Source organism: Alexandromys fortis, unplaced genomic scaffold, assembly GCF_014885135.2.
Source record: "Alexandromys fortis isolate MF-2015 unplaced genomic scaffold, M_Fortis_MF-2015_v1.1 scaffold_8_9099976_23576923, whole genome shotgun sequence".
NCBI lineage: Eukaryota > Metazoa > Chordata > Mammalia > Rodentia > Cricetidae > Alexandromys > Alexandromys fortis.
Window position 1 is genome coordinate 3,392,627 of NW_026067899.1, and position 8,793 is coordinate 3,401,419.

The 8,793-nt window shown below is 36.7% G+C and overlaps 1 protein-coding gene across 12 annotated transcripts in view; it reads right to left on the bottom strand.

Moving 5' to 3' along the window:
- Nucleotides 1-785: 785 nt before the first annotated feature.
- Nucleotides 786-8,793, bottom strand: part of Ppig (peptidylprolyl isomerase G) — a 32,590-nt gene continuing 24,582 nt past the window's right edge. For all 12 annotated transcript variants that reach the window (XM_050122361.1, XM_050122339.1, XM_050122397.1 and 9 more), the window contains 2 exons: nucleotides 6,255-6,391; nucleotides 786-5,880 (listed from right to left, as the gene is read on the bottom strand). In XM_050122361.1, the coding sequence (XP_049978318.1) occupies nucleotides 4,782-5,880; nucleotides 6,255-6,391 (1,236 nt within the window). In that variant the 3' untranslated portion in view covers nucleotides 786-4,781. The remainder of the gene's footprint in view (nucleotides 5,881-6,254; nucleotides 6,392-8,793) is intronic.

The following is an 8,793-nucleotide window of genomic DNA, read 5'->3' on the forward strand; positions in this document are numbered from 1 at the left end:
TATTAAAACTTGCTAAAAGTTACTAAACTGAACCATTATGCTTAAACATCTGAGCTAGAATTTAGACTTGGAAATCACTACTGCTCATTAAATCCTATTTTTTGTTTACGTTTTGGGAAAGTACTGTGCACCTAAGACACCTGCAGGGATCAGCTCTCTCCTTGCACCGTGTGGATCCCAGAAATTCAGCTCAAATTACTAGGTTTGGCAGCAATCACCTTTACTCACTGCGCCCCCTTTTTTTGTTTTGTTTTGTTTTTTGAGACAGGGTTTCTCTGTGGTTTTGGAGCCTGTTCTGGAACTAGCTCTTGTAGACCAGGCTGGTCTCGAACTCACAGAGATCGGCCTGCCTCTGCCTCCCGAGTGCTGGGATTAAAGGCGTGCGCCACCACCGCCCGGCTCACGTGCCATCTTAAAACCCTGCAATTCTTAGGGTCTCAGTATTCAGCCCTTGGCTGGCCTCGAATTCAGACATCCACTTGCTTCTGCCTCCCAAGTCCTGGACTTAAAAGTGTGAGTGAGCCACTATGTCCAATAAATTCTTAAAGATCCATTTTGCCTTCGAGACCAGCCTGGTCTACAAGAGCTAGTTCTAGGACAGGCTCCAAAACCAAAAAAAAACCCTTCCTCAAAAAAAAAAAAAAAAAAAAAAAAAAGATCCATTTTGCCAATTACCTGTTTTTCTCAAAATACAAATGACTTTGCATTTCTATTATATGGTATTTTATAGGCTGATTGTCATCTCATTTTTAATAAGAAGCTAACAATTAAAAAATGATTCTGAATTGTTTATTATAGTATACTTTATTTAATACAATGTTAACTATAAAAGTTAATACAGTTTTGAAGTTTAAATTTTGTAAAATGCAGTTTGCAGGAAACAGTCCAACATTTACTAGACTAATGCTAAGAGAAGCAGCATTTGTAAACTAATTTTACAATCGAGGAAACAAGTTTTCTAAATTCCATTAAAAAAATATACATCACAGTGACTTTGGAGCTAGGAAAAGAAGTGCATTAACTTAATTATGCTTTCCCCTTCCACAGAGAACAGTCACGACTTACGATCCCATAGAAATACCCAATTTATTTATCAATCTTTCAAAAATACTATAAACACACGAGGCATGTGGGGGAATCAGAGAATACAGAGCATGTGCTTTTAGTAACATGGAATTGTCTAGGAAGAGAAATAAAAGCAAACAGAAACAAACCAGTACCTTCACACCCTCTGGCACTGGGGGAAAAAGGAAGTGAACAGAGCCCTCAACACTTCCCTCTGTGGCCTGGACAGCCTTCTTGTTTTTAGAGTGATTTGTTGTTTGTCACATAGCAGGCGAATCCCTTCAAGGCAGCTGAGAACCCCACTGCAGGCAGTGATGGCAATCAGCACTTGCCATATACTTTATTTTGTATAAAAAGAATTAGTTTAAAAAAAAATTTAACAATGAAAGTTTATCAAACTACACAGTTTGCCAACTATAAATGCATAAATCATACAAGGAATACTTACAGCGAATAGAAACAAAAGACACAACAATGCTCATTTAGTTCTTTGTATCAATCAAGTCTAAGTCCCTTCTGGGGAATGAGAAACCCAACCCATTTCTACAGAGACCTGTTGTACAAAGTTCTGTGATTAAAACTACCACCACGTGGAACAGATACGACCAATCACAATCATACCAACTGCTCAAAATACGCACGAGAAAGTTAATGAGACTCATCAGTTAATACTATTACCCCAAATGCCAGAAACCCAGCACGTGCCTATCCAGAACATGAAGCAGTCTTCGTGTTTAGCTTAACACCTTCCACTAGGAAACAAGAGGCAAAGGCCACCTGGCAGAGCCAGTGAGTATCTGGACCACACTGGGGCAAACAAAGAGCTGACGGATTAATTCTTGACAAATTCTAAAGGTTCCAATTAAGTGATTTAAAAGAAACTAGTTCTAAGTCAATGTTTTAAAACAACCAGTAGCTTCCTTCCTGACACAAATCTATTGTGGGTATCTGTTCGGAGACATTCTGATCCATTGGCACTACCCAATCAGAACCAGCTATGATGCAAAACCTATCTTTACTTTCACTTACAATCTCTTTGTAGTGTTCATTTCTGTAATAGTTTACCCAGAAAAATAATTCAAACAATAATCACTGAAGTCTTACATAGTGAAACAATTTCCTCAGCTTTGTAATCAAGCAATAAAAACAAGTTAAACTACTTTTAAAAGCTATAAAGACAAAATTACAAATTAACTATAAATTCAAGTATTTCTATAAAGCCAACTGATTGGAAAACAAAAAAGGAAATAGTTTTGGGAAAACAATGTGTAAGAACTAAAAATCTACTAGCACAACTACTAAAACAAGGGCTTGCGCTTTGTGCAATCAGATTAACTGTGAATCTTGAGGTACAATTAATGATAGTTAAGTAGTTTTCTAAATGCTCTTTATATTCTGAAAATAAAGTCTAGATGATTGTCTTCTCAACTCATATCTGTTCTATTGAAAAAAAAATTACAAAGCAGGGGTGGGGGAACCCATAAATAAATGCTCTGCACGGAGCCGTTCTTTTTTTTCTTTTTTGCTCCTTGATCTCTCTTTCTTTCGGAGCAATTCTTTTGATAACCTAAACAGCATGTTACAGACATTACTAATTTTCTCCCATGTCTTTTTTTGTTTTGTTTTTAAAGAACTGGAAAGTCCTTGTGTGTGTGTGTGTATGTATGTATGTATGTATGTATATACATACAGACAAAAGCTCTAGGATCAGGGAAAAAAAGTATTTTTACTTAGTATGCATTTTAAAATGTTAGGAAAAATTCTCTTCTTAAAGATTAGATAGTTGGGGATGTATTTTAAAACACAACTGAATTTAAGACATAATCAACTCATTTTCAGACATGTAACATACATATATATACTAATTCTTCCCATCAGGAGAAACAATTTGTAAAGATGCCACCATGGGTATTTGTTTCAGAATATTCCAAAGAGCTTCAAAATCACCGCACGCTTCATTCTCTACCAGCTACACTGCTAGTATCTTACTGGAATAACAATGGGAAGTATATTAGGCATCGCTTTATTCAGTACAAATAGCACTGAGTAGCTACTGGGTTTACCAAGAAGCTACCTTGGTAAGAGTTGACACTATACTGACAAATATTAAAGTACAAGACTTTCTTTTTTTTTTAATAAATCATTTTTTAAATATTTATTTATTATGCATACAATATTCTGTCTGTGTGTATGTCTGAAGGCCAGAAGAGGGCACCAGACCTCATTACAGATGGTTGTGAGCCACCATGTGGTTGCTGGGAATTGAACTCAGGACCTTTGGAAGAACAGGCAATGCTATTAACCACTGAGCCATCTCTCCAGCCCCCAGTACGAGACTTTCTAAAGACTACTATTAATTGGAGTTTTGAAATGCTTTTCAAATGAGGCAGGTTTTGTGTTTGCCGGATGTTCAATGTTTTATTTAGAAGAATATTACAGAATAAAAGGCCACACATCACAAAAAATAGCAAAATACAACACACAAAATTCTGAATGGACTTTGGATATGTTTAGTGTTTATCTCTGTAAGGTATCATATTTTGCAACTTTCTACTCTACTCTATATGGCAATGTTATACATGCCAAGATAAAATTATGTTAACAGTAAAGTGGTCTAAAGCCATCTGAACAAAAAGAAACCAGAGTCACAAACATGCTGCAGCCTATCGTGGTACATACACAGAAAGATGCATCTTCTTGACATTTCATAGTCACAGCTATGAGAATTAGAGAAGTTAGTCCAAGTTTAAGAAAACCCAAACCATGCAGAATTAACACTCAATGTGATATAGGCTAGTAGCCAAAATAGTGAAATCTTATTTCCAATACTAATGCTTTTTAGAATCAGTCTAGCTTAAGTACCTACACAAGTAGTATGTTTTAATGAGAAATGTATTTTTTAAATTGTTAGAAAAAGGTAATAACATGTTCTTAAAAAGCAACAATTTCAGTTCTTCACACCAAAAGCAACAAGAATTGAAAACATAGCCTGATCTTCCAAGGTATAATTTCTGTCAAATGCTGTATAACAGCAACTCAAGCTCAACCAGCACCTAAACTGAAAACAGCATTCATCTCATTTTGATAGCTCAGAGACATGGACAGTACTAAGGAACACGCTACAGCTAGAATTGTAAAGTATAAGGTATAAAGCACAAGGAAAGTAAGTAAAGTACAAATAACTGTAAAATCAAGTGATGATTTACAATCCCATAAAGATCCTGCTTCTGTGTAATTGAAAGAAATTGCTGTAAGCCTATTATAAATGCAAAACAAAAACTGTACAAAACTTCTTCTAGTGGTTTATCAAGGGATTTTTATTAAAAAGCAAACTTGTCTAACAACGTACTGCAACCAACAGATAAGCTTGTTTCCAAATGGCTGATTAAGCAAAGTAGGCTGCTATTGACTAATTGTTGCAACCCAAAATGAATACATAAAATAGTTTAACATAGCACACAATATTACACCAAAGTGGTTTGTTTTCATTTCAAGTTTATTAAAACTTTGCAGTACAAATTATCCAGGTAGCAGATTATCAAAAGATCACCAACTCAATGAAGTCCACATAAAAAAAAAAAGGGGGTGGGGGGAGACAAACATAAAAACCCCAAAACAATGAGAACAACAACAACAACAACAAAAAAGAGATATAACAGTTAAGTCTCGAAAACTTAAAATTTGAGATAGGGAGGAAATAAGTGTACACAACTCACTCATCCACTTTTGTCTTCATCTGTTCCGGGGCTTGACTCATGATCACACTTTTTATTTTTATCATGTACATGGTCATTTTCTTGACCCTTTGATTTTTGGTTTTCTTTTTCCACTGGAGATCTGGTCTTCTCGTCCTCCTGACTTTTCAACTCATTGTCCTGACTGCTCTGTTTTGGTTTTGACACTACTGGACTTTGATCTCTATCCGCCTTTTTTTCCCTGTTATTACTTGAACTATTATGATCACGGTTTTTAGAGTACATTCTTTTTTCACCCTCAGAATTTTCTTTTCTGTGTGAACTTTTACTTTCTTGGCCTCTGTATTTTTCTTTGTTTCGGCTTTGACTTTCTTCTCTTTCTGAGCTCCGGGAATCCCTCCTTCTCCTCCTCCTGTCTTTACTTCTTGATCGTCCTGGAGTTCTTCGATCCCGGCTCCGTGACCTTCCTCTTCTCCTATACTCCTGTTCTCTGTACCTGTGGTACTCCTTGCTTCTGCTGCGATCTCTGTCATGGCTTCTAGAGCGCACTCTTCTGCTCCTGTCCCTGCTTCTGCTTCGCTCCCTCGTTCTACTGTTGTAACTGTGTTTACTTTTAGTTAGGTCGCGTTCTCTACTCCTAGACTGTGCACGTCTATCCTTTTCTTTACTTTTGCTATGATCATGCTCATTGCTTTTTGATTCTACCTGTTTAGAATTCTCCTTGCTTCTACTCCTTTCCTGGTCTTTCCCTTTAGAATCCAACTGTTTTTCTTTTTCTTTAATAGTCTCATGATCCCTGTCTTTACTTCTTGACCTCATCCTCTTGTCTTCGTGTCTGTTATGCTTTGATTCTCTTTCCTTACTCTTGGATCTCTCTTTGCTCTTACTCCTACTTTTTGATTTGCCTCTTTTCTTCACTTTGTTTTTATTATATTTATCATCTTTTTCTGAATTTCTTCTGATCTCTCTCTCTTTGCTTTCAGATTTATGGTCTTTAACTTTCTTTTCCTTTTCTATTTTTCTGTTTGGACTCTCAGACATGTGTCTGTGATCGGTTACTTTTTTCTCTTTTACTCTAACTGGGCTCCTCTGATTTTCTTTTACTTCATTTAACTCGCTCCTAAAAAGTAAAGGAAGAAAAGATATTTGGAAATATTAGGAAAAGAACAGCATAATTATAAGCTACAATGCTACTGTGCTTTCTGTACAGTATAGAGAAATAAAAGTGCTCCTAATAAAGTATTTGTACAGAAAAATAAAAAAAAAAAATCAATCATGGGCTGGAGAGATGGCTCAGAGGTTAAGAGCACACTGACTGCTCTTCCAGAGGTCCTGAGTTCAATTCCCAGCAACCACATGGTGGCTCACAACCATCTGTACTGAGATCTGGCACCCTCCTCTGGGGTGCGGGCATACATCGAGGCAGAATGTTGTATACATAATAAATAAATCTTTAAAAAAAATCAATCATTTGAAATAACATTTAAATCTTACTTATCCCCTTTGATCCATCTTTCACCACTCGACACCCTCATTCTTTGAGCTCTCTGCATTTCTTGTCTCCAATGTGGAGGAGTCTCACTTCGTCTGAAACGATCCCTTGATCTGGATCTGGAAGGAGTTCGATAACGCTTAAGAAAATAAAAGGGGAAAAAAAGACCATATAAAAATTTAAGCGACACCATAGCTAAGATACATACTTATTTCTAGGTTGAAATAAAATGAATGAGGTTTCTCTGCTTTCTGAAATTGATAAAATTATGAATGAGGCAGTGGAGGTGCACACCTTTAATCCTAGCACTTGGGAGGCAGAGGCAGACAGACCTCTGTGAGTTTGAGGCCAGCCTGGTATACAGACTGAGTTCTAGGACAAGTCAGGACTGTTCCACAGAGAAACCCTGTCTCGAAAAACAAAAACAAAACAAATTAGGAATGTGTAAGAATGTGTGCTTAGTATACATCAGACTCTACAATCCAATCCTGAGCATAATCAACTGTCTCAGCTTTCAGGAAGAAAACAGGCCTGAAATCGTCTTACCAAAATTCTAAGTCAGAAACATTACCGCATCTTGCTAGGAACAGTCCCGCTCATGTAGTGCTAGAATACTTGGTATAATAACTACTACAAATTCCCAAGTTCCTATTTGAATGTTACTTTCGAAAGCAAATATCATGAGAAGTAGAATAATCACAAAAGTCCCCCTTTACAACCAACATTTACTCAGTTCTTTCAATGGCTAACCACATTACCAAAGAAATAACAGTGATCCAAGATATAGCAGATTTTGACCTCTGGGAACTTATAGAGTAACAGGAACAAATTAATGGATACATAATCACATACGTAAAACTACAACAGAATGATTATAGAAGGAGAAATGGTGCTTAAATAATCAAAAAGAGACCTGACACAGTTATAGGAATGTGATCATGTAAAATAATAAAACCTGAAAATGAAGGAATGTTTTTGCTAAGTTACCTAGTATGAAGATGAAACAACACATGGAAGATTATAAAAAAAAGCTCTATACTAAAAGTTCTGGGACAGAAACAAACAGCATTATTTTAGAAATGATCACAAGACAGGTGAAGTACAGCTGAAGACAACAATTCCAAGAGAAAGTAAACCTAGATCATACTGATAAAGTAAACAAGGGTCGATTCTGTGAGGACTCAGCCTGTGGTTGACTAGTTTTTATTTATCCCAAAGTCAGAAACAGACTTGCCCAATGCTCAAAGTGCTAGAAGAGATTAAACTTAAGGCCTTCTGCATACTAGGCAAATACGCTACCACTGGAGCTACACCACAGCCCAGATGTGCACTTTCTGACTACCCTGACTTGATTAAATACACCATATGCCTTTTCCACTTCTGCCTCTTCATGATCACCTGGTAGGAATACTCAGAAACCAAAAAACATGCTTTTTGATTGAACTACTTTCTTTCTTTTTTTCCCCCGAGACAGGGTATCTCTGTAGCTTTGGAGCCTGTCCTGGAACTAGCTCCTGTAGACCAGGCTGGCCTTGAACTCACAGAGATCCGCCTGCCTCTGCCTCCAGTGCTGGGATTAAAGGTGTGCGCCACCACAGCCTGGCTGATTTAATTACTTTCATAGCTTATACTTGTGATAAGTATTTTGTAGTTCTAATTTCTAAAACAACTAATATTGATGAATATAACTCACATGAACAAAAGTACTTTAGGATCTGCAATCATTTAAGGTTTAAGTTTAAACCAGTACTGATGAATAAAACAAAAACAAACCTACCAAATACAAGTTTGGAAGCCATTTATATATGAGACAGCATTATGAGTAAAGTTTTATAGAAGTGCATGCATGCAAGAGTAGGGAGGAAAAGAAATGACAGGTGCTGGCATAAAAAGTTATATAAAATACAAAAGAAAGGATAATGACAATGATTTTGGGCTTTAGGGTGAAACAGGCAAACAGGTGGTGGTCCTAGTCACTGTGAACAACAGCCCAAAGAGACACAAGATCAGAAGAGTAAATGCTTATGCTGAGATTTCTTGATGGTAAGTTTGAGGTGCTTGTAAGGCAAATAGACCTTTGGTGCCATGAATTATGAATTCATGGAACTATGAATTATCTGCCACCCATGAGACTAAAGAGCCTGTCCAAGAAGTATGCATTTTAAAATGAGCTAGAGCCCTGACACTAATTTATAAAGGTCATGCACATGTAATTCAAATTTAAGATAGATTGGCTTGAGAGATAGGAAAAGACAAGATTAAAACATTATGGAAAGAATATTAGAAGGTGAGATTAAGTAATGGACTTTGTAAATTGAACTAACCAGACAAGAGGTGCTGTTTTCAACAGACTACAAAAGCGAGGGGGAGGGGGAACTGGGTAAGAAGCAAAGATTTAAGATATAAAGTACAGACAAGCTTCTAAAAAAGTTTTGAAAGAAGTTATTTAAATTCAAATGGGAAAATTTATAGTTAAAAAAAAGACAGAAGCCGGGCGGTGGTGGCGCACGCCTTTAATCCCAGCACTCGGGAGGCAGAGGC